Source organism: Hyperolius riggenbachi, chromosome 4 (assembly GCF_040937935.1).
Source record: "Hyperolius riggenbachi isolate aHypRig1 chromosome 4, aHypRig1.pri, whole genome shotgun sequence".
Lineage (NCBI taxonomy): Eukaryota > Metazoa > Chordata > Amphibia > Anura > Hyperoliidae > Hyperolius > Hyperolius riggenbachi.
In genome coordinates this window covers 57,202,337-57,228,246 of record NC_090649.1, presented here as the reverse complement: position 1 = coordinate 57,228,246, position 25,910 = coordinate 57,202,337, and the positions used below count along the sequence as shown (strand labels likewise).

The following is a 25,910-nucleotide window of genomic DNA, read 5'->3' as shown; positions in this document are numbered from 1 at the left end:
AGTGAGGTGTAAAACACACACACACACACAATACACACACACACACACACACACACACACACACACACACACACACACTCTCTATATACACTATACACACACACACATTCTCTATATACACTATACACACACACACACACACACTCTCTATATACACACACACACACACACACACACACACTCTCTCTCTCTATATACATACACACACACACACACACACACTATATACACACAGACACCACACCACACACACACACACACTCTCTATATACACACACACACACACACACACACACACACACACACACACACACTCACTCTCTATATACATACACACACACACACACTATACACACACACACACCACACACACTCTCTATATACATACACACACACACTCTATATACACTATACACACACACACTCTTTATATACACTATATACACACACTCTCTATATACACACACACACACACACACACACACACACACACTATATACACACACCACACCACACCACACACACACACCTGCACTGCTGTATACACACACACCACAACTTCTATAAAAGACATCCCGCTTTTAATGATTCATAAAAATGTATACGTTTCGAATCTACGTGTAAGGTAAGGTCTGGAACAGAACTCGACTAAGGGGCTTATTTTTTTATTTTTAACTGTGTGAAACTTTTTATAGGCGCCTCCTACAATTACGTTTAGTTTATCTCAGTAGCGAACATTCCGCACAGATCACTGAGAAAATAATCTATAAATGAAGATTGTAATAAAAAATATGCAATTTTATTCATGATTATTTTTTTTCACTACATTTCATCTTTGAATGCTATAAAGGAGTTTTGTTAACAGAGTTTAACTCTAAAAACTTTTGAGATTAACCTTCTCGTCTAAACTACTCTCCTCCCCATAACCTACACAGCCAGGATAATGGTCACCAGAAACAGTCATTGCTGCGTGTTCAGAGCGATCGAGCGCTGTGACTACAGCGCAGGAGATTTCGGCGCAGCCGGCGCCACCATAGGCCGTAATAGGAATTACAGCTATAGCAGCGCACAGTCAGTAGTCGGAGCTGAAGTGGCTTCTAAAACACCGTAATTCGCCTTCCAGCAACAGCTGGAAGCCGAATTACATTATTCCACCTATCCACGTGGACCTGGAGGGGGAATAGTATTTAACGCCGCCGGGAACTTGTGCAGCAGCAGGATAAGCCATACCGGCTGTATCCTGCACCCGAGTGGTAGTTTAGGAACAGCTGTTGTACAGATAGGATGCTATTACCCTCCAAGCAGCCCTTCTGCTCTATACACAGGGTGTTCTGTTCTTAGACAGTATCCTCCCCATGACATCAACTCTCCCTCCCCCCCCCCCCCCCCCCCATAAAAACAATTCCACCCTCAAATGCTCCAATATACTCAACCGATGAGCTCCTGGGCCGGGAATCATTCAGTGCCCTTGAGCAGAGGTGCCCACACTATTTTGCCTTGTGAGCTACTTCACAAAAAATTAGCAAGTCAAAATGATCTACCCATGTACAATGTTAGGAGCACACTTGTATATGTTACGGCCAAAACCCGGAGTCTGGCCACTTCAGGATCTGGCCGGCCAAAACACAACGTGGCTGTGCCCTTGCGGCCAGTGTTTGAAATTAAATGATTCCCGTAAGTTTCATGTATTTTCTGGCCGCCTCGCTGCGGCCAAATGTATCAACAGTTAGTTAATTTAATTAAATTAAGCCAGCGGCAATGTAACAGATGAAGCCGCCGGCTTCGGCTCTGCCTCCTCTCCTCCCCCTGCCTCTCTTCTATACAATACTAACAGCTGGGGGGCATGTGTGTCCCCCCAGAATCGTTCATCGCGGCAGGGAATCCTGCCATTCCTGCAGAGCGGGTGCTGGCAGAAGCAATGTCTGCAGCCTCCCTGCTCTGCTTCCCTGGCGCGACAAACGACTCTCGGGGAAACGCATGTCCCCCGACTGTCAGTAGTTCTCCTGCAACTGTTTTAATCCCGCCTTTTCCCACTTTAATACTGAGTGTAACAAACTTGGAGCAAAACTTGGCCATATTTGTTTTGTGACCCTTGTGAGATGGGCCCCCAGGCTGTGAGGGTTATCAGGGTGGGTAAGGGAAAGGATGTGAGCATTGGGGGCCCCCATGGTTTGTAGTTACACCCCTGTACCAATGAACAGCAGCCACAGCCAGGCACAGGTCCAGCATGGAAACATCTTGGCAGTGGATGGCCAGGATTTGGTTTCCACCCTTGTGCCGTAAACATTGTAGCAGTTAACGGCCTCCTGCACAAACTGTCCCTAGACGGTGGTAGTTAGACTGAGCACCATCAATGACCTGAATTAACCTGGTTAAATGTCCTCAGTAAAGTGCTGTGGAGAATGTGTTATAAGTGTGGTAATACGCAGCAGGCAGGCGATACAGTCCATTCCCTCACAGGAGAGCCGGTCGCTCTAGCTGCTCAATGACTCCAGTACTCTGTGCAGAGCCTTGCTGTAGAACAGGGACTCGTGGGATGATGTCACTTCCTGCAGCAACGCCTCCTCATCTGAAATGTCACCACAGAGAAACCCCAGTTACACATTACAGAGGAGAAAGAGCTACATCTAAATCTATTAACAAGACATACACATTGTTATCCAACATCCAACAATGTAATAAAACATAAAATGTGTTACTCTCTTACAGTGGTCCTGAACTTTTGCACAGGACAGAAAGAAAACAGAAAGAGATGCACCCTGTGTGTTTTTAGAGAGAAAAGCCTGTATTATTCCACTTATCTCCAAGTAATAAGAAGTGTAACTTGATCTATCAGCTGTGTCAGCACAGAAATTGACACAGCTAATATGTAGCAGAGGATGGTAACCCTTTGTCTGCTTCCATGAAAGCAGGAAGACAGACTGCAGATTTATTGCAGGAGTACTGTGAGCTGTATCAAAGGTATGTTTTTCTTTAAAGATTATTATGCTGTTTATCTTTTAGAGGAGAGAGGAAGTTCTGAGTTCAGGTCCCCTTTAAATAAAAACCTGTGGCATTCAGCAGAGGGCAGCACTTTATAGAGTATATAGTCATGTCACAGACTGTCCTCAGAGTAGCGCACAAACTAACCCTACCATAGTCATAGTGTAATGTCCTACCAAATTATTATGTATTTATATAGCACTGACATCTTCTGCAGCACTTTACAGAGTACATAGTCATGTCACTGACTGTCCTCAGAGGAATCACAATCTAATCCCCACCATAGTCATAGTCTAATGTCCTACCATGTTATTATTATTATTATTATTATGTATTTATATAGCACTGACATCTTATGCAGCACTTTACAGAGCACACAGTCATATCACAATCTAATCGCTACCAGTCATATGCCCATCATATTCTAGGGCCAATTTAGAGGAGAGAGGGGGGATTGGGGCGCAGTTAAATAATCTGCATGTATTTGAGATGTGGGAAGAAACCCAGACAGACATACAAACAGATGTCCAGCCAGTGCACTGGCCGGGGAAAGTCTCTGTATTATCCAGAGGCTTCCCTCTACTAGGGTGAATATCAGTTTTTAATGTTATAGCATGCTTCATTTTCACGTTAACCAATAATAAACCAAAAACCTAACTAGTGAATGGGCAGCACGGTGGCGTAGTGGTTAGCGCTCTCGCCTTGCAGCGCTGGGTCCCTGGTTCAAATCCCAGCCAGGGCACCATCTGCAAGGAGTTTGTATGTTCTCCCTATGTCTGTGTGGGTTTCCTCCGGGTACTCCGGTTTCCTCCCACATCCCAAAAACATACAGATAAGTTAATTGGCTCACCCTTAAATTGGCCCTAGACTACAGTACTTACACTACATAATACAAAACATAGACATATGATAATAGTAGGGATTAGATTGTGAGCTCCTTTGAGGGACAGTTAGTGACAAGACTATATATAATATATATATATATATATATATATATATATATATATATATATATATATATATACTGTACAGCGCTGTGTAAGATGTCGGCGCTATATAAAATACTAAATAATAATAATAATAATAATGGGCCATAAAAGCAGTGCTGAAATTATAGCTAATATGCTGCCGCCATCTAGTGGCCAAAGTAGAGAAGACCACTAAAAATGAGTATAATTGGAAAAGAAGGCGGACAGCATCACAACATTGTAAGCTGCTGTAGGACTTACAAATCAGTCACATGCTCCTCCTTGAATCCTTCTCAATAATTTATGGGGAATTCATTGATTATCCCCCCTCCCCCCCCAAAAAAAAAAAAAACAATAAGAAAACAGCACCAATCTTCTGTCCCTAAGTCAGTGCACCAGAAGAGTACATTCTTGAATTACATGAAGAGACAGTCCAACACTCCAGGCCTGTCACAGTGACCAGCCATGCTGCCATTACCTGCACATGTGACCTGGGCCTCTGTGGGGAGAGTGCGGGTGACGTCTCTGTACAGCAGTCTTGCCGAGAAGCAGGACGTTTGCCCTTCTATCACCGCGTTGTATTGGAAGGAGAGAACAGTGTGGAGTGAATTCTTCTCCAGACTCGTCGGAACGTACGCTGAGGACTTCTGTAGATGATAAGAACCCAGACAAGACTGACTTTATCAACAGCTGGAAATATACAACACAGAGAGTGAGGGAGTGTGATAAAGACAAGGGGACGCTCAGGGGAGGGATTACCCAACCAGCACAGGACAAAAGTCACTGCATTATAAGAAAAACAATGTGCTAACACCTACTAACCAGCGGCGGCTCCAGCTTCAGATTTTTTGGGGGGGCTAAAAAGGGGCACAATGGCTGGCAGGTGGGGCTCACGTAGGGGCGGAACTTCAAAGGCTTGTATCCCAAAAATTCTAAATAATAATAATAGGGTGCAAGCAGTTACACGACACAAACCCCAGTTTCTACAGCAAGTAGAAATGAAACTGAGCTGTCTGCCTGCTCCAGCTGGGGGAGAAACAGCAGAGATCAGAGCCATGCACTTTTACTTTAGTTAAATGTGTATTGCTCTGATCACATCTCCCTGCTCTGTCTGCTGTTTCTCACCCCACGTTACATTATGCTGATTACCTGCTGCCTGTGGGAGAACGAGGAAGACGAGGAAGCTACAACTGCACACACATTCCCTAATTGACCCACACACCCTGTCCTGACTGACTGACTTTCTGACCTTTCCTTCACACGTTCACCAGCAGTTCAAAACACCACTTTTTTATTCAGTTCAGACTGACTGTCCAAGCATCACTGTGAATAGCTGAGCCTGAGGGGCAAGCGACGGCTGAAAAGGAGAGAAGGCTGGATGTGAAGAGTGGCTGCCGGCCTAACTTGGGAGAGAATTACACAGGGTGACCCAGGCTCCCTGGAGAAGTCTCTGCACTAGTGATGGGTCGTTCGCGAACGAGCCGGCTCTAAGAGCCGGCTCTTTGCTGCGAACGACAAGAGCCGGCTCTCAGTTTTAAAGAGCCGATGCCTCAGCCGCCCCACACAGCTCTGCTTTGCTGTGTAATAAAGGGCGCTGAGGCATGCTGGGAGATGTAGTCCTTCTCGTACAGCTTGTAGGAGTGTATGGGGCGGAGCAGAGCAGTAGCAGGAGGGATTTCCATAGCCAGAGAAGCAGTCTGGAGTTGTCATGGAGACGGGGCGGGGCTTTTACTCCGATTCTGAGTGGCGTCTAGTGATATTTAAAGCGGATCCAAACCAAACATTTTTTTAATTAAAAATATTTAGTTGCACCACTCTGACACATACAAAGATAAATAAACACTCCTTCAAACCTATGATCATTTCAGTGCATGCTTTTCACCCTTCTCTTTTCATAGCTAGGGTTATACTGGGGGCAGCCATTAGCAATTCCTCCATTGCCAGACACCACCTACTCCACCAGTTTGCCGGAAAAATCCCGGCAATTTGAAAGGAAGGGAGGGGTTCCTCCAATAAATGTAAAATATTTTATATTTGTCATCATGCAGCTGAAAAAAGGCTGCTATTTATTATTATAAATTTAGAAAATAGATTTTATTTCTGAAATCTTGTATTTTTAATTTGGGTCCACTTTAATGAAGAGCCGATTGAGAGCCGTAAGAGCCGGCTCTTTAATGGGAGCCGATTCTCCAAGAAGAGCCGGAATTCCCATCACTACTCTGCACCCACACTCACACTGCTGCTCAGAGTCCAGGCTCAGCTGCAGCCCGTGTTTCTGCTGGACAGGACGACGAGTGAACTGCACGCTGATGGCGTGTGGGGGGGCGGACTGGCTAAGCTGCCTCTCCATTTTCATTGGCAGCAAAGACACCCAAGGCTGTCGCTGATTGGAGGGAGCTGAGGCAGTAAGGCAGGAACAGAGGAGGACTCCTGGCTCAGCCGCCCGGGTGATCGGCGGCCTGCTAAAGGAAAGCTGCACATGTGTGCATTGAGGATCACTGGGGAAATTTAACATTTTAAAAGGATGCTTGGCAACCCTGAAGGGGGGCTTTTGCAGGGGCTGACAACTTGTCAGCTGGGGCTTGAGCCTGGGTAAGCCCCAGTGTAGCGCCGCCACTGCTACTAACACATTGTGTCCCCCTAATAGTTCAGAAGACGAGTGGATCCGTACTGCCCATGCTCAAATCCTGCCTCACTCATGTAGTACAAATGTGCTCATCTTCAGATGTACTCAGGGATGCAAGAAACACCCATGGCTGCCTGAGTGCCAAACATCTAACAGAACAAATTACTTTAACCGGTGATGGCGCAGGAACAATGGGACGGACCGAGGGAAGGCTCTATGGTATCCAGAGCATTCACTGTCTATAGGTATGTATCTAGCCCGAAGCGAGTTTCCCTGGAAACAGGAAATTTGGGTGACAGAGTCGCCGCAGAAGTTTAGGATGGAAATTTGGCCATCAGCACGAGGCGTGGTCAGGATTAGGCATTGGAGAGGAGGTTGTTAGGGTTTGGCATGGGTGGTGGTGGGGAAGGGGGTGTGGTTAGGGTTATTCCTCAGCTTGGTTGGGGGGGGGGGGGATGTGGTAAATATGAGACATTGGGGTTAGGCATTGGCAGGAGGTGGTTAGGGGTAGGTATCAGTAGGGGGGGGGGGGTCAGGCATCAGAGGGGGAGTGGTTAGGGTTAGGCATCGGTAAGGGAGGGTTAGGCATTGGCTGGAGGGGTAGTTAGGGTTAGGCATCGGTAAGAAGGGTGGTTAGGGTTAGGCATCGGCAAGAGGGGTAGTTAGGGTTAGGCATCGGTAAGAAGGGTAGTTAGGCATTGGCAAGAGGGGTAGTTAGGGTTAGGCATCGGTAAGAAGGGTGGTTAGGGTTAGGCATCAGTAAGAAGGGTGGTTAGGGTTAGGCATCGGCAAGAGGAGTAGTTAGGGTTAGGCATCGGCAAGAGGGGTGGTTAGGGTTAGGCATCGGCAAGAGGGGTGGTTAGGCATCGTATGGGGGGGGGGGAGAGGGGTAGTTCGGCATCGGCAGCAGGGTTGGTTATGGTTAGGCATTGGCAGGGGGCTGATTAGGGTAAGGAATTACCGGGGGTGGTGGTTAGGCTAAGGCCTCAAGGGGGGGGGGGGGGTTATGGTTAGGCAACAGAGGGGTTAATTAGGGTGGGGGGGTGTTAGGGTTAAGTATGAGAATAGGGTTAGGTTTGGCTGTAGTAAAATATCGGTAATATTTACCAATATATTACTATCGGAATTACCATATAAACATTACCGATATTCTACTATTGGCTATTTCCCAGAGCCCAAATTTCCTGGCACCCTTATTTCAAGTACGCGTTTCCTCACCTAATGTTTGCTTTCAATGCATATAAAAAAAAAAAAAAAACCTGTTGCTGGACTAGAGGTTGAATTAACTTCTCTGGCGATATGACTATTTCCTTATTTTAGGGTCTAAATGTGGTACAATTTTTCATGTGCTTTTAGATCCATGAAGCAGGAAAAAAATTGTACCGCAGAGAGATCGGCAGAAGCCCTGCTCTTTACACACCTCCCCGGGATCCAATGCTGTAATTCTTCCTCTTGTCCTCTGGGTGGCGCTCTACCCTTATGGTGAGATCACCGTCTGTCATGTGACAAACTGTTCTCACCTTAGGAACTGAGAACCTCCAAAGGCCAGAAGAAGAAGATTGGTGGCCAGCATCTAGATCCCGGAGAGGGGAGTTGCCCGCTGCGCTCACGCTCAGCATATACCTCAGCATTTTTTTTCCGCCCAGGGCCTGGCTCAAGGTTACCACCAAGGAGGTAAGTGCAAAATCTGGTTCTCTCAAGCTACTCCTGTAGCTGTATCCTCCATTGTTCTAACTGACACAAGTCTGACCAACATCTACCCCACGTGCTATTGCCTCTCTGCCCTTGTGTTGGTGCAGAGAGCTGCCTGGCAACCCTCACCTTTCCATAACGTGCACAGGCATACACCCCACACTGATTATGTACTGGATATGAAGGGAGCTACAGAATGGCCTGCTTAAGTAAGATGACTGGGAGCAGAGATTTGGGGTCAGTAAAGTTGTTCAAAACCAGCCTTACTGTTTTGTTTACATTTTGTGACAATTGGAGCCACTTCAAGGATATCTGTATTTTGCTTTGTCTAGCTTTTCCACGTCCCTGATTAATCTACCAGTCACTTCCTCTTAAAAACAGTCTTACAACATGATATTGCCATCACCATGCTTCACAGTTGTAATGGCATTCCACGGGCCCTAAACAGATCTTGTTTTTTCCCCAAGTTATGATACTTAGAAATAAGATCAAATGGTTCAGTCTTTGTTTCAGACCAGAGAGGTTTTTTTTTTCAGGATGGACTCTATTCAAAAAACTTCTCATACAAGACTTATGTATCACCTAATTAATTAAAGCACATTTACGAGCAAAATAATCACTCAAAGTTAGTTGTTTCTGATTAAGTTAATTTCAATATTACTTTTCTTACTTTAATTTTATTATATTTTTGCTCTTTGGGAGCTTAAAAATGTAACATAGATAAGGTGAAAACAAGTGAAAAAGCTTTGTGAGTCATGCTCCATGTCAGAGTCTTTTAGGTGTTTTTATTTTTCAAACCCTCTCTCGCTGAAGCCAATACTGATGTCATTTCCTCCCTTACCTTTTTCCCCTAGAAACTGCACGGTCATAGCTACTTTGCACATGTCAGCCAATCAGTAAGGAGCAGGAATGTGGGAGGGGTGATGACAAGCTTCCTACTTGTTGGCAAAGGCAAAAAAGAGCCAAGCAGACTGAGATAAGATTTATTAACAGAAACCTTTCTGAATAGATGGAAGTGCTTACAATGCAGAGTGAGGTTCCAGGCTACATTATAAACACAGAGCAGCGAGTCAATGGAAATTGATTTTGTGCCTGACAATCCCTATTTAAAGTGGCTTTCCTGTAAGCAAGAGGAGGGGAAAAGACACTGCTCCCCATTGTAGTCTATGGCATTTGGCATGAACGCAAATGAGAACATTCTTCAGCGACTCACCTCCAGCTGATCAGCCTGGAACTTCCGCCCCGCATAGCCGTTAAGCTGCTGGGACAGCACGGAGAGGAGCTTCCTCAGGCTGGCAGGCAGGTGCTCCTTGGCCAGGTCTTTCAGCTGGATGAAGGGGGGGATGGCGTGACGGGTGATCTGCGGGTTCCTCAGACTAGACACCTGCAGGTTGTAGGAGTCCAGGTAAGTGCCCTCGAAAGCCGTGCTGATACAGAAACATGCCCCCTCGTCAGTCAGCTTCCCGCTTATTCCTGTGGACAGGAGCAACATTCAATTTATTAAATAGTAAAATACAAACAAAAAGAACTGTAAAATACAACAGTTCGCTGTTTCAGGCTCCTGCCCTTTCTCAAGTTGCCCAGTTCTGCCAGAACTGGGCAACTTATAAAGAGCAGGAGCCTGAAACAGTGGACTCTCTACTCAGTGAAGGGGCAGCAGCTGTACCTGTAAACTAGAGTGTCTCTATGTCTATATTCAGTGAAGGGGCAGCAGCTGTACTTGTGAACCAGAGTGTCTCTATGTCTGTACTCAGTGAAGGGGCAGCAGCTGTACCTGTGAACTAGAGTGCCTTCATACTGTCTGTACTCAATGAAGGGGCAGCAGCTGTACCTGTGAACCAGAGTTCCTTCATAATGTCTGTACTCAGGGAAAGGGCAGCAGCTGTACCTGTGTACCAGAGTACCTCCATAATGTCTGTACTCAGAGAAGGGGCAGCAGTTGTACCTGTGAACCAGAATGCCTCCATAATTTCTATATTCAGTGAAGGGGCAGCAGCTGTACCTGTGAACTAGAGTGCCTCCATATTGCCTGTACTCAGTGAAGGGGCAGAAGCTGTACCTGTGAACCAGAGTGCTTCCATGTTGTCTGTACTCTGTGAAGGGGCAGCAGCTGTACCTGTGAACTAGAGTGACTCCATATTATCTGTACTTAGTGAAGGGGGAGCAGCTGTACCTGTGAACTAGAGTGCCTCCATAATGTCTGTACTCAGTAAAAAGGCAGCAGTTGTACCTGTGAACCAGAGTGCCTCCATAATTTCTATATTCAGTGAAAGGGCAGCAGCTGTACCTGTAAACTAGAGTGCCTCCATATTATCTGTACTCAGTGAAGGGGCAGCAGCTGTACCTGTGAACTAGAGTGCCTCCATATTGTATGTACTCTGTGAAGGGGCAGCAGCTGTACCTGTGAACCAGAGTGCCTCCATAATGTCTGTACTCAGTAAAGGGGCAGCAGCTGTACCTGTGAACCAGAGTGCCTCCATAATGTCTGTACTCAGTGAAGGGGCAGCAGCTGTACCTGTGAACCAGAGTGCCTCCATGATGCTCTCCATCTCCTCCAGCCTCAGCTCCTGCAGGGAGCTATGTGTACTCGGAGCAGGACACTTGTTCTCCTTTCTTTTTTGAAAACCCTGAATCTGGATAAACAATACACACATCTCTCTGTCAGTGGATGGTCAATAAAAGCAACTAAAAGGTCTGCAGTAAACAGACAATCATAACCACTTCTATGAAGCAAGCCATGAATGAGTCCCTGCAAACCTCAGCTTATAGGATAATTCACATGGAGGAAAAAGTTCCTTCTCTAGACAGGAAACTCAGATAACAACAGCTGCTGAGATTGGCTGGGATGACCATGGTAAAAAGGCTGATGGACACAGCTTATGACAGACAGGCCCAGACTGGCAACTGCTGATATGAAAACCGCATAAAGCCTGGTTCACACTGCGACAAGAACGCAGCAACTGCGCGATATGCGTATCCTATCAGGGTGGTGTCCACCCTGCATCGTTCATACCTGCTGTTTTACATCACCACCCATCTGCCTTGTCTGCTGTACCTTCCGCTGCTCGTCCTAAAACTGATCAGTCTGGCAGCAGCATGGGGCTTCTTGTTGGATTGAAAAAAAATGTAAAGGGGAACTATGGTGAAAAATTTTAAAATTTAAAATATGTGCAAACATATACAAATAAGAAGTACGTTTGTTCAAGAGTAAAAATTTCTCCGCAACCGTATTTCAATCACACCGCAAACTGGATACATCAGAAGCCTATGGTGTCTGTTCCCACTAGGCTGATCACCGCATGCAGAATGCTGACTCCCCTATCTGGTGCATTTAGGTCAACCTGCTGCTGACACCCAACATTGATCTGATGCAGATCGGAGCCTGGCAGAAGCATTGGGAACCCCATCAGTTTGCATAAAAGCAATGAGAATTCTGTTTCAACAGAGAAACTTCTCATTGGTTGATGGTGGACCAATGAGAATCCTCCCTGTTGCTAGATTGGATTCCTGTTAAAGGGGCACTATGGCGAAAAATCATAAAATTTAAAATATGTGCAAACATAGACACATAAGAAGTACCGTATGTTTTTTTCCAGAGTAAAATGAGCCATAAATGACTTTTCTCCTATGTTGCTGTCACTTACAGTAGGTAGTAGAAATCTGACAGAAGTGACAGGTTTTAGACTAGTCTATCTCTTCATGGGGAATTCTCAGGGATTTATTTTCAAAAGCACGTAGTGAATGGCAGTTGCTCTGTCCAACTGCCAAAAAACTGTGTAGCGAGCAGCGAAGCTGGCCAGCATCATTGTTTAAATCCTTTTTAGGGAATATCTGTATAAAGACAATCCGCTATGAAGAGGTTGACTAGTCCAAAACCTGTCACTTCTATCAGATTTCTACTACCTACTGTAAGTGACAGCAACATAGGAGAAAAGTCATTTATGGCTCATTTTACTCTGGAAAAAACATACTTCTTATGTGTCTATGTTTGCAAATATTTTAAATTTTATGATTTTTCGCCATAGTGCCCCTTTAACAGGAATCCAATCTAGCAACAGGGAGGATTCTCATTGGTCCACCATCAACCAATGAGAAGTTTCTCTGTTGAAACAGAATTCTCATTGCTTTTATGCAAACTGATGGGGTTCCCAATGCTTCTGCCAGGCTCCGATCTGCATCAGATCAATGTTGGGTGTCAGCAGCAGGTTGACCCAAATCCACCAGATAGGGGAGTCAGCATTCTGCATGCGGTGATCAGCCTAGTGGGAACAGACACCATAGGCTTCTGATGTATCTAATTTGCGGTGTGATTGAAATACGGTTGTGGAGAAATGCAGCAGGTCTTGATTCTGTATTTGAGGTCCAGTCTGTGCGCATTGCATTTCCGTTCCGATTAACAGTGTAAACGCATCCTATCAATAACTGTAGGATGCATTCATTGTCAGATCTTTTGTATTTTTGCATATAATAAAAATGCCTAAAAACAGTTTAAAAGGGGGAAGTTGGTGGACTTACCTGCCTCGAGGAAAAACAGACAAAGATTTGTTATATTTATAAAAAAAACAAAAACATTTGTAGCTCCAGTTTGCAACGCATTTCGCAGGCAAGATCCCATTTCATCAGGCAATCAATGGAGAAAACCAATAGTCGTCTGAACCGCAGCCAAGCACCTCTGTTTTGTATTTTTGTGTTCCAGTAAATGCAGTGCTTTTTATTGCAGTGTGAACTGCCCGTAACACAATAACATATGTTAAGAGAACCTGTCTGTTGTCTCTCACCTCCTCTTTCTGTTGCTGGATTTTGCTGCACAGTTCGTCTCTCTCTCTCTGCAGCCGCACGACTTCCTCTCGCTTCTCCAGCAGTTCTCTCCCCTGCTGCTTCTTCTGCTCTTGTTTTATAGCCAGGCTGCGGGAAATGTTCTCCAGCTCCTGCAGGTGGGATATTACCCCTTCCCCAGAAACACACCACATTAGGCAGGAAACAGCAACTCAGCCAGACAATCACATGACTTCTGTACAAGCTACCCCTCCAGAATCTCTGAGGACTGGAGGGAGGGAGCTGGAGTGACCAGCCAACCACATAGCAACAAATGATGGCCATAGCAACCAGAGGTGAAAATAAACTGATGAGAAACAATCATATTTATGCTCCTACTCCTAAAAATTACCTTTGTTTTTTAGATATCCCATGGTTTAATTTTATATTTAAAGGTAGCTATGCTCAATGGCAGTCTATGAAGTGTCCCAGAGTTAAAATGTGTGAACCTTTTTCTCCCCTGAAGTTTAACTTTTCCGGGACCGGCAGCCTAACCCCCCTAAAGGACCCGGGGAGGGGGGATTGTCGCGTTTGGAGGGTCAGGCAGCCAGATCCCTAATATAGATAGTCAGACATTGATGTCCCCTACGTGGCCAATGACTGCCTCTCATCAGTAGTAAGAGTGCTCTCATTTGTTTGTAAACAAGAGGATGGGGCGGGACATATGGGGTCGGATTTCTGGAAAGGTCACAAAGGCCCAGGCATTGGGCAGCTGCATCCCAAAAGGGCATCTAAACATGAAGAGAGGGGCTGCTGCATTTATGAATGCCGGAATGGGAGACTGCAAAAATTCTGGGCACTGGTAGAGGATGTGAAAAGTGGGTTTGGTCCATCCCAATGTCAGACGCTATGGTTCTCCTACTGTGACCCAGACTGAAGTGCCCTGCATTGTAATGCAGTGACCCTGGCTCATAGGGAACCACCCACTGCTGTTGAGAAACTCTGCTCCCATCATGCTCTGCAACATATCAGCAACATGTCTGAGAAGACTTTAGTAAAAATTAGCAGACGTTAACTATTCAGGGCTTTAGTTTTCTTTCTTTCTGAACTTGCTGTAGCATTCCGCTGATAGGATCTAATATGTTCATGAAATACAGGAAACAAGGTACACATCTGTCCTTACCTTCTCTGAAGAGGGCCTCAGCTTTCTCCATGATCACCGCTTAGTTTGCGACACATCCGGAGAGCTGAGTCTGCTGGGGGTTATCTATAAAGCGAGGAGACAGCAATCACTAGTCAAATCCAAAACGCATGGCAGTCTTGTAGAGGTTGACAGTGGAATAAATGGTATATTTGGGTTTGGTGGCCCTTTAAGTTTTTTAATTGTTTTTAGTTCTGGATACACCTTAACCACCCTGGCGTTCTGATTAAATCGCCAGGGTGGCTGCGGGAGGGTTTTTTTTAAATTAAAAAAAAACTATTTCATGCAGCCAACTGAAAGTTGGCTGCATGAAAGCCCACTAGAGGGCGCTCCGGAGGCGATCTTCCGATCGCCTCCGGCGCCCAGAATAAACAAGGCCGCAATGAGCGGCCTTCCTTGTTTTGCTTATATCGTCGCCATAGCGACGAGCGGAGTGACGTCATCGACGTCAGCCGACGTCCTGACGTCAGCCGCCTCCGATCCAGCCCTTAGCGCTGGCCGGAACTTTTTGTTCCGGCTGCGCAGGGCTCAGGCGGCTAGGGGGGCCCTCTTTCGCCGCTGCTCGCGGCGAATCGCCGCAGAGCGGCGGCGATCAGGCAGCACGCGCGGCTGGCAAAGTGCCGGCTGCGTGTGCTGCACTTTATTTGATAAAAATCGGCCCAGCAGGGCCTGAGCGGCAGCCTCCGGCGGTGATGGACGAGCTGAGCTCGTCCAGACCGCTCAGGAGGTTAAAGAGACACTGAAGCGAAATAAAAAATGATGATATAATGAATTGGTTGTGTAGTACGGATAATTACTAGAACATTAGTAGCAAAGAAAATATTCTCATTTTTATTTTCAGTTATATAGTGTTTTATTATAACGTTGCATCATTCTCTAATATTTGCCATTTACACACTACTCAGCATTCTAAATGATTTTACAGAGCAGCCCAAAGAACTATTGACCTGTCCTCTGCTGAAGAGGAAAAAACAATAAAAAAAAAAAAAAAAATACACAATACAATGACTGACACTTGAGATAAGCTTCAGAAGACAGGGCTCTCTGCGACTTTGAAAGCCGTGGAGCTCAATGGCTTTTTTGTATAGATAACAAGTGGAGTTTCTTAACTCTCCCTGTACTGGAAACAATATTAGACTTATGTCTCTGCTCCTAATGTTTTATTTCTTAGCTTTACTACACATACAAATAATTATATCATAATGTTTTTTCCGCTTCAGTGTCTCTTTAACTTTTTATTTGTCCCTATCTCAGTTATTGTGCTAAAATCAGATTACAACACTCCAGTGGGACTAAAGCTAATTACACATGCTAGATTTTCATTGCCTGAAACAATTACAATCCTCTGAGGTAAAAATCCAGTGTAAGTATAGGTGTTGCATAATGTCATTTGAGATCTCACCTGTGGCATCCCTAAGGACCAGCTACAACTGTAATCCTACTGGTATTCCTGCAGTAGGGTGCCCCCCATTCATTCATCACAGAACAGCACAAGCTGCGTGGCAGATAGCTGAACAGCATCTGTACAGAGATCGCCCTTAAAGAGAATCTGTATTGTTAAAATCGCTCAAAAGTAAACATACCAGTGTGTTAGGGGACATCTCCTATTACCCTCTGTCACAATGTCGCCGCTCCTCGCCGCATTAAAAGTGGTTAAAAACAGTTTTTAAAAGTTTGTTTGTAAACAAACAAAATGGCCACCAAAACAGGAAGTAGGTTGATGTACAGTATGTCCACACATAGAAAATACATCCATACACAAGCAGGCTGTATACAGCATTCCTTTTGAATCTCAAGAGATCATTTGTGTGTTTCTTTCCCCCATGCACTGAAGTTTCAGGCTGCTTTTTTCTTCTTGCAAACAGCTTTGCCCTTGTTTGTAATTCCTCAGTATGTGAAAGCCCAGCCAGCTCAGAGGATGATTTATCCAGCTGATTAGAGAAGCTTCTCTCTTATCTAAATAACACACAGGCAGTGTGCATAGAGGGGCCAGAAAGGGTGAGTTCATAGCAGAACCACAACACTGAAGAACTTGGTAGCCTTCCAGACACAGGCCGACAAGTCTGACAAGGGAAAGATACATTGATTTATTACAGAGACTGTCATAGTAGAAAGTGCTGCAGTTAGCCAGAACACATTAGAATAGCTTTTGGAACATGTAGGATGATAAAAAACAGGATGCAATTTTTGTTACGGAGTCTCTTTAAACAGAAACCGTAACCAAGAATTGAACTTGAGATCTTTTCCTTTTCACAAACGGATCATCATGAGGATCTGTATGGCTGATATTGTGGTGAAACCCCTCCCACAGTGTGACCATGCACCATGGTTCTGACATCACACTGTGGGAGCCTTGTGGGAAATAACAGCTGTTTCCAACTGCCAAAAAAGCAAGCAGCATCTCCTTCTACTGACATCACCTGCCAGCAGTAAAGATGTCACCATGTGATAAATGTCAGAATGTAAATCAGGGAAAGATTTTACAATGGGCAAACACTGACTAAATAATTTATACATAATTATTATTATAAAAATGTAAGCATTTTTTTTTATTACACTATTTTCACTAGAGTTCCTCCTTAACTGTCACCCAAAATGATCATTAATGGTTGTACAAGGATTTAGAAAGAAAAGGCACACTGCCTCCATCCAGGACAGTAAGAGCACTTTCACTGCTTTCTCCTACCATCATGTCACCCCCGCCCCCACTAGCCATGTTTAGCCGCGGCACTCAGAACCACAAAGCACCCATCATACTTGAGGCATCAGGGAGAATGCTGGAAACTGCTAAGAACTGTAGTGGAAACAACATACGGCAATGAATAAAATTACTTATCGTTTTACAATATTCATTTATAAAATTATTTATTCAGTGGTTGCTCATTCTACATTTTGAAATGTATCACCGGTGGTGACATCTTTACTGCTGGCAGGTACATTGCTGTGGAATGTTTGTTTACTTTAGTTCTGAATCCAGTAGAAATAATACCTAATCTCCCAGACTGCTCTAGGAGGAGAATTCCGCATTGACAGCCTAGGCTGCGACATCAGTCAGCTTCACACCAATATACAGAAGGGAAGGGTTTCTGATGCTGAATCCAGAATAATTAACATTCAAGTGGGTATCCAGAATAACTTACTACATTCTAGTATATGTCACAACAGTGCCTCTTTTACCACTGGTACACACCATGCAATTTTCTGTCAGACGGATGGTTGAATCGTTTATTTCCGACAGGTCCAATCTGATTTCCAGTAGTTTTTTTGATCGATTTTTCCGATCACTTTTATACAAAATCGATCAGAAAAATGATCGTAAATCAGATCAGACCTGCCGGAAATAATCAATTTAGCCATCTATATGACGGGAAATTGCATGGTGTGTACCAGGCATAAGAAGCACAACCTGCCCCAAGATACTGTGTAGTGTAGATATGCCCTGTATACTATTTACAAAGTCTATCAATAGTCAGAGGAGTATCTCAAAATGCTGTTGTTACTATTCACTGAAGAGAAAGATACTAATACTCCCTTCTGACTTTGCAAGAAAGAGAAATATTTATTTTACAATTTTAATTATGGCAACATTAAATATTATCCATATTTTATTATTATTTATTATTATTATTTATTTATTTTTAAAGCGCCAACATATTCCGTGGAGCTGTACAATGTAAGAAAACAAACAAGGGATACATAATGATACAGACAATGATATACATCAAATATAAACACTGATACAAGATACAGCACAGCTGATTACAACTTGATTTAACATGATGACTAAAATGTATACATTTCTAACAGTGTGCAAGCAATTGAATTAATAACATTCCATGACACAAAAGGGTGAGAGCCCTGCCCTTGCGAGCTTACAATCTAAAGGAATAGGGTGGAAACAAGAGGTGGGGGAAGTATACAGTATATGTACAGGCAGTGCGTAATTAGGTTATTTAGTGGGTGCATGCATGGCCTAAGCTAGAGAATATGCTTGTCGGAAAAGGTGGGTTTTGAGGGAACGTTTAAATATTTCGAAGGTGGGAGAGTGGCGGATGTGTTGTGGAAGGGCATTCCAGAGGAGGGGTGAGGCACGTGAGAAGTCTTGTACACGTGAATGTGAGGAGGTAATTGTAGAAGAGGATAGAAGAAGCTCGTGTGCAGATCTGAGATTGCGGTTGGGTTGGTATCTGGAGACTAGTGAGGAGATGTACAGGGGAGAGAGATTGTGGAGAGCTTTGTAGGTTAGGGTTAAGAGTTTGAACTGAATCCTCTCATTAATTGGTAGCCAGTGAAGAGCTTGACAGAGAGGGTCAGCAGAGGAAGAGCGAGAGGAGAGATGAATGAGTCGAGCAGCAGAGTTCAGTACAGAATTGAGCGGTGTTAGTCGGTTAGTTGGAAGTCCACCAAGCAATATATTGCAATATTCTCTATTCCAAACACACATTCATCTCATTTCAAATCACTCCACTTCTAGAATAAAATGCGTTAAAGAGACTCCGTAACAAAAATTGCATCCTGTTTTTTATCATCCTACAAGTTCCAAAAGCTATTCTAATGTGTTCTGGCTTACTGCAGCACTTTGTACTATCACAGTCTCTGTAAAAAATCAATGTATCTTTCCCTTGTCAGACTTGTCAGCCTGTGTCTGGAAGGCTGCCAAGTTCTTCAGTGTTGTGGTTCTGCTATGCACTCCCCCCTCAGGGGGGAAAGAAAAACACAAATGATCTCTTGAGATTCAAAAGGAAGGCTGTATACAGCCTCCTTGTGTATGGATGTATTTTCTATGTGTGGACATACTGTACACCAACCTACTTCCTGTTTTGGTGGCCATTTTGTTTGTTTATAAACAAACTTTTTAAAGCTGTTTTTAACCACTTTTAATGCGGCGGGGAGCGGCGAAATTGTGACAGAGGGGAATAGGAGATGTCCCCTAACGCACTGGTATGTTTACTTTTGTGCGATTTTAACAATACAGATTCTCTTTAAAAGTCAGCTGTTAATTAAATACCGCTGTTCTAACAATTCTGAGCACTCTTTGTTAATTATGGTTCAAATGGTGCATCCTCACAAGTTTGCCTCAGGCAGCAAAAACTCTAGAACTAAACGTCTGTATCCCAACTCCTCGAGGCTGAGAACACACTTAGCAGAAGCGCTAGCGTTGTGGAAAATACAGCTTTTTTTGCCTGCAATGGTAGTCAATGGGCCGCATCAAAAAAACACATATGCATTTTATAACATGCGTTTTTAATACCACTGGTTGGTGGCGCAATGTAATGCGTTTTGTATGTGTTTTCAAGCATTTTTATATGCATTTAAAAAAATGTTTTCTGATGGTATTTCCGTTTCCTGTTGTCTTCCTAATGATTCGCATAAAACGCATGGAAAACGCATAGGTTTTGTATATGTGAACCGCAAACGTGTTAAAATGGACGCACTAAAAACACACAACAAACGCAAAAACGTACATCAGTGTTCTCCCCAGGCTCTTTTAGCCGGATGCTCCACCCGGCTAGTTTTGTTGAGCACCCGGCTGTCTTCAGCTCACCTCCTGCTATGCTGTAAGCAGATTTGCTCACAGAAGCATCAGCCCTGCATTCTCTCATCTCGCCCCACCCGGCTACTTTTTCATGCCACCCGGCTGGAAAAATTTCTAGGGAGAACACTGCGTCCATGACAGAAAATGTGACCTTTCACACACTGACAAGTGTGCATCCAGCCTCAAAATTAGCTCATTATCTGCAGTAAATTGAAACCAATCGCACCCACTCACAGTCCAAAATACTATCAAACAAAAAACATAGCCACCACTTCAGAGATGTTGATTTAAATGGTTAGCAGGTGCAGGAAATATGAAAATCCAAGCTCAGTTATAGCGAACTACAGTATATGCAAATTTTTGCAGCAGCCACACAATTAGATTGGTTTCCACACTGCATAAAATTTGCATCAAAGCAGAAAGGAAGGCATAAGCATGGTGCAGAGCTACGGTCTCTCTGAACCATCAGCAGAGGGTTAAAATAAATAATAAATAACACCTACAGACCACATAAAAGAAAACACAGGATAGGTAACTCCTAATTATCCCTCCTTGTATCTGTGTTAATTAATGAATACAAATGTAAAGGATACCTAAAGTGAGGGGAATACAGAGGCTGCCCTATGTATTCCCTTTTAAACAATACCAGTTGCCTGGCAACCTTGCTGATCTATTTGGCTGCAGTAGTGTCTGAATCACACCAGAAACAAGCATGCAGCTAATCTGGACAGATCTGATAATAATGCCAGAAACACCTGATCTGCTGCATGCTTGTTCAGGGTGTATGGCTAAAAGTATTATGCTAGGTACACACCATACAATTTTCTGTTATGCTGGGAATACACAATTAGATTTTGTGTTAGATAGATGGTTCGACGGATAATTTCCGACATGTTCGATCTTATTTTCGATCATTTTTCTGATCGATTTCTCATACAAGTGAATGGAAATTGATAAGAAAATCGATCAAAAATACGATTGGACAGTAAATCGACTGAAAAATCTCATTGTGTATTGTCAGCATTAGATTTTTAGATTTACCTGCCAGATCGATAATTTCCAACATGTTGGAAATTATCTATCTAATGCTGGGAATACACGGTACGTTTTTCGCAAAGAATTGTTCCGATAGATGCCTTCAATGATAAAATTCCGACGTGTCCGATTCTCCGCTCGATTCTGTTCTGCTTGATTTCTCATAGAAGTGAATGGAAAATAGATCACACTGAGAATCGACCGCGAAAAACATAACGTGTATTCCCAGCATAACCATCTATCTGCCGAGCAATTAGGCATTGTTCTACTCAGCAGGAGATAACCAGAAGACAATGCACCAGAGATAATGACCAGTCTCTATAGAAAAATCTAACAGAAAATTGTATGGTGTATACTAGGAAGAGGATCAGCAGGATAGCTAGGCAACTGGTATTGTTTAAAGTGGACCTGAACTCAGAACTCCTCTCTGCTGTAAAAGATACATAACAGCATAATAATCTTTAAACAAAAAACATTTTTTGTTGCAGCTGATACAAGTTCTGCAATAAATCTGCAGTTTCTACTTTCTGATTCATGGACGCAGACATATTGTTTACAGCCTGTACTTTCAAATGGGCTTATCTGCCATAGGCAGTCATATGACACCGGGAGATCAAATTACAACTAGTGATTACGCACAAATGAGGGGGAATTACTCAGGCTATGAGGCTAAACTCTTTAAATACATATAAGGTGCATTTCCGTTATGTTTTCCTTGTGTCCTGTGCAAGAATTATGGTCCACTTTAATGAAATAAACATGGCAGCCTCTATATAACTCTCCTGATAGTTGTCCATTAACTGACTTCATGTGTCACACAGGTATGTGTATAGCTAATTTCCTCTCATAGGTTTGGCTGTGATGTAAATAGTGATCAGGTTGGAAAGCATTAGATGTGCATTGTGCAATCAACAGAGCATATGGGAGACAAGACTCTTCCCCCTCACACGGGCCTTCCCGGCTACAGGAACTAATGCTGGGCCATGTAGTACCTCATAGCTTCTCTTCTTGGAGCAAAAATCCCGCCAACAATCTTCCTCCACAGCCCGGAAGTAAGGTTCCCTAACTAGAGCGTAAACCGCGGCTGAGAACAGAATTCTCCGCCTGTCCCCAGCTCAGCAGCATTAGCATTAAGGCGGCGGCCATTTTCCTGGAGACTTGTTTCCGTCTTCCTGTCGTTGGGCCCGCATTCCGCAGAGGAGACAAATCTCACCGGAAAGTCCCGCCCTCTAGCGTCCAACAACTCTACGGTTGCCTAGCGACGGGAGCTTCCGCCCCAGAACGGAGAACAGGGAATTGGTCGACAGGCCAACGAGGACATAAGAGCGTAATAGGTGGATGCTGCAAATAGCCAAATAACTGGCCAAGCGCTTATCTGTGGGCGTGGTTAAGGAGAGGAGGGGAGAGAAGACATGTGGCTGGTTTGGAAGAGCTTTATTGACATTTGACAATTGACACTAGGCACCGACTGGATACTGGACAGTGCTGGTGATGGCGGGTGTGGTGCAGTACGTACTGCTGCGGAGGGACCTGCAGACCGGGCTGGGGTGGCCGCTGGGGGCGCTGGTGGCACAGGCCTGTCATGCTGCTACAGCTGCTATCCACCTGCACTATGATCACCCGAACACCCGGGACTACCTGCAGGGGCTGGACACCATGCACAAGGTGGTGCTGGAGGTGAGCGCTGATTACGTCTGCTGCACTACTTATAAAGGGGTACAGAGCATGGCTTCCAGTATTTCAGGATACCCTTAGGGCTTGTTCACACTGCAGGCGGTTTTGGCTTTTTTTCGTTTTTAAAAACGCCCCCCGACTGCGTGGGCAATGAGAAGGTTCATATAAGCGCAGGCCGTGCGCTGTGCGGCTAACAAAGCGGTGCATGGACCAGTTTTGAGGCAATCCCGCCTCAATGAAAAGTATAGGAGAAATGCAAAACGCTCACAAAATCACTTTGTGTAGCGATTGCGTTCACTTTAAGAATAAATACATTGTATTTATCCTTTTCCGGGTCAGAGTTCACTTCCCGACTCGTCAGGGAGTGACTTACAAAACCGCTCGGAAAAAAACGCTTAGAAAACTGCTAAGCACAAAAACGAAATTGCCCATCCAAGCGCTGGGAATCGGGAAAAAAGACGCCTCAAAAACAGCCCAACGTGGATGGACATGCGAACAGAACGTAATGTGAACAAGACCTTAGTGGGTAAATAATAACTCCCCTGGAGGGAACTCATACCCCCTCGCTAATAACACCCGGAGTGAGTACAAGGCAAACCTAAGCAGCTGCCTAGGGCCTGGAGAGAGTCTAGGGACCTGCTGGATGCCAGCCTACTAATTCTTACCAAAAAAATCCAGGTAATGATCAACCGTGGGCAAAAACTGCTATCTTGTCTAGGGTCCTATTTCGTCGAAGGTTCGTTTTCATATGCAACGCAGAGTTGCGTTGCGCGTGATTCCCCGGTGGGTGGCACTTGCAAACTCATTCACTGTAATGAATGGGATCGCAGGCGCAAATGGGCCAAAATGCAGGCAACCATGCGCTGTGATTCAGTGGTGAATCACAGCACATGTATGGAAACAGCAGACAGTGCAGTCTAAGCACTCTCTGATGTGCCTGCGATCGTGTTTCCATAAGCGTGGCTTAAAGCACGCATATGGAAACGAGCCCTAAATTCTTTTCTGCTCCACTCTGCTCAGGGCAGTTTCTAGGCTAAATTGCTCCCAGGGCCAGGGTGAAAAAATGTTGCCCCCCCCCCCCCCCACCTAGGTGCCCTCAGCATAGGTAGCCAGGCATAGGTGCCCCCAGCATAGATAGCCAGGCATAGGTGCCCCCAGCATAGGTAGCCAGACATGGGTGCCCCCAGCATAGGTAGCCAGACATGGGTGCCCCCAGCATAGGTAGCCAGGCATGGGTGCCCCCAGCATAGGTAGCCAGGCATGGGTGCCCCCAGCATAGGTAGCCAGGCATGGGTGCCCCCAGCATAGGTAGCCAGGCATGGGTGCCCCCAGCATAGGTAGCCAGGCATAGGTGCCCCCAGCATAGGTAGCCAGACATGGGTGCCCCCAGTATAGGTAGCCAGGCATGGGTGCCCCCAGTATAGGTAGCCAGGCATAAGTGCCCCCAGTATAGGTAGCCAGGCATGGGTGCCCCCAGTATAGGTAGCCAGGCATAGGTGCCCCAGCATAGGTAGCCAGGCATAGGGGCCCCCAGCATAGGTAGCCAGGCATAGGGGCCCCCAGCATAGGTAGCCAGGCATAGGGGCCCCCAGCATAGGTAGCCAGGCATAGGGGCCCCCAGCATAGGTAGCCAGGCATAGGGGCCCCCATTATAGGTAGCCAGGCATAGGTGCCCCCATTATAGGTAGCCAGGCATAGGTGCCCCCATTATAGGTAGCCAGGGATAGGTGCCCCCAGTATAGGCAAGTCAGGCATAGGCACCACCAGTATAGGTAGCCAGGCATAGATGCCCTCAGTATAGATAGCCAGGTATAGCCCCCCCCCCCCCCCCAGCTTTGGCAGGCTGTGGGATTACAGTGAAGGAGGGGGAAGCAGCGGGCACACAGGACCTCAGATGCGGTAGGGGGTGGCACGGCTCCTCCCTCTTCTCTGGTTTCCCTCCGTGCTCCCCACTCCATTGAAATGATTTGTTGCGGCCTCAGAGCGCAATCTCACCTTCTGGGCTCCATGCGATGTTCACTGCCGCTTGGCTGCTCTTTCTCCAGTGCCGCTCATTACTTCCTTTTAGCAGAGGCTGTGCAGGGCAGGCTGGGCTGCTTTGTGGCTGGGCTGTGCAGGGCATGCTAGCCCATCTGGTTTTCTCCTACACAGAAGCTACTGTAGCATAGATTGGTAAAAAAAAAAAACCAATGCAGGACATAACAGAAAGGTGTCAGCACACACAGTGCACTGCAACTTAAAGTATACTGGTCACCTTGGTGCTGCAAAAACTTCTTATGTGGAAAGTATTCATAGACATTTTCCATACACTTTACGTATGTATTTATGCCGCTGTTGTTCCAGGTTCCAGATGAGGTCACTCTGAGCGGATTGTCAGAGACACTGAAGGAAGCTAACATTGATCACAAACTGTGGATCGAGCAGCCGGAGAATATTCCTACCTGCATCGCCCTTCGGCCGTACCCCAAGGAGGAGGTCCACCGCTACCTGAAGAAGTTCAAACTGCTGAAGTGATGAGGCATTAACTGTACATAGTAAAGAGATTCCCAGCAAGTCGCCAGAAAGTTCACTGGCTGTGGACTGTGCCACCTCCGTGTCTGTAGGGGGACTATACCACCGCTGTGACTGTAGGGGGACTGTACTACTGCTGTGTCTGTAGGGACTGTACCACCTCTGTCTATTGGGCATGAACGTATTTATGAATTTAAACAAAAATGTCACCTGTTAAACCTGTTTTATACCATTCAAATTTTCAATTTTCTCTAAAATAACTGTAAGATTCTGGTGGATTGCAAACCGGGTTCTGTCATTTTGTGATGCAGATGGAACTGTACATTATTATTATTATTTATTAGATTTATATAGCGCCAACATATTACGCAGCGCTGTACAATAAATAGGATTACAGACAATGATAACAGGGTTGACAGAACAATACAGGTAACAGACCATAGATACAACAATACAGGTAATAGCAATAAGATACGCAACACAATGCAGATAATAGAACAATGCCAGATCATAAACTGGAATGGTAGTGGTAAAAAATTACCAGTTCCAAATTCTGGGTAAAGTGCACATAGTCAAGTATGATACACAAGGGAAGAGGGCCCTGCTAAAGGCTTACAATCTAGAGGGAGGGGCTGGTGACACAAAAGGAGGGGGTGCATCAAGAAGTTATTGGCAGAAAGGATTAGGGTAGTGTTGAGTTGATGTAGGCCTCCTTGAAGAAGTGAGTTTTGAGTGCTTTTTTGAAGGTGTTGAAGGTGGGAGCGAGCCTGATGGGCAGCGGGAGAGAGTTTCACAGGATAGGGGCAGCTCTAGTGAAGTCCTGCAGTCTGGCATGGGAGTGCGAGATGCGTGGGGTGGTTAAGAGGAGGTCGTTGGAGGAGCGAAGTGGGAGGCCAGGTGTATATCTGCTGACCAGGTCAGAGATGTAGG

At 45.2% G+C, this 25,910-nt stretch overlaps 2 protein-coding genes across 2 annotated transcripts; one reads left to right on the top strand and one right to left on the bottom strand.

Annotated features, from left to right (window-relative positions):
• Nucleotides 1-1,384: 1,384 nt before the first annotated feature.
• On the bottom strand, nt 1,385-22,135 carry CENPO (centromere protein O). The gene is made up of 7 exons (XM_068280076.1): nt 21,788-22,135; nt 14,207-14,290; nt 13,047-13,216; nt 10,784-10,901; nt 9,482-9,741; nt 4,429-4,597; nt 1,385-2,569 (listed from the first exon to the last, which is right to left on the bottom strand). Exons 2-7 carry the CDS (start codon nt 14,235-14,237, stop codon nt 2,475-2,477), a joined length of 843 nt encoding a protein of 280 aa, XP_068136177.1. The 5' UTR covers nt 14,238-14,290; nt 21,788-22,135; the 3' UTR covers nt 1,385-2,474.
• On the top strand, nt 22,056-25,212 carry PTRHD1 (peptidyl-tRNA hydrolase domain containing 1). The gene is made up of 2 exons (XM_068280077.1): nt 22,056-22,472; nt 24,813-25,212. Exons 1-2 carry the CDS (start codon nt 22,287-22,289, stop codon nt 24,981-24,983), a joined length of 357 nt encoding a protein of 118 aa, XP_068136178.1. The 5' UTR covers nt 22,056-22,286; the 3' UTR covers nt 24,984-25,212.
• The last annotated feature ends 698 nt before the right edge of the window (nt 25,213-25,910 follow it).

Coding starts and splice junctions, on each gene's coding strand:
- CENPO (XM_068280076.1), bottom strand. CDS start 14,237: ATGGAGAAAGCTGAGGCCCTCTTCAGAGAAG. Junction 10,902..13,046: donor TCCAGCAACAGAAAGAGGAG/GTGAGAGACAAC, acceptor TTGTTTATCCAG/ATTCAGGGTTTTCAAAAAAG. Junction 9,742..10,783: donor GGAGGCACTCTGGTTCACAG/GTACAGCTGCTG, acceptor TCCTGTCCACAG/GAATAAGCGGGAAGCTGACT.
- PTRHD1 (XM_068280077.1), top strand. CDS start 22,287: ATGGCGGGTGTGGTGCAGTACGTACTGCTGCGGAGGGACCTGCAGACC. Junction 22,473..24,812: donor TGCACAAGGTGGTGCTGGAG/GTGAGCGCTGAT, acceptor CTGTTGTTCCAG/GTTCCAGATGAGGTCACTCT.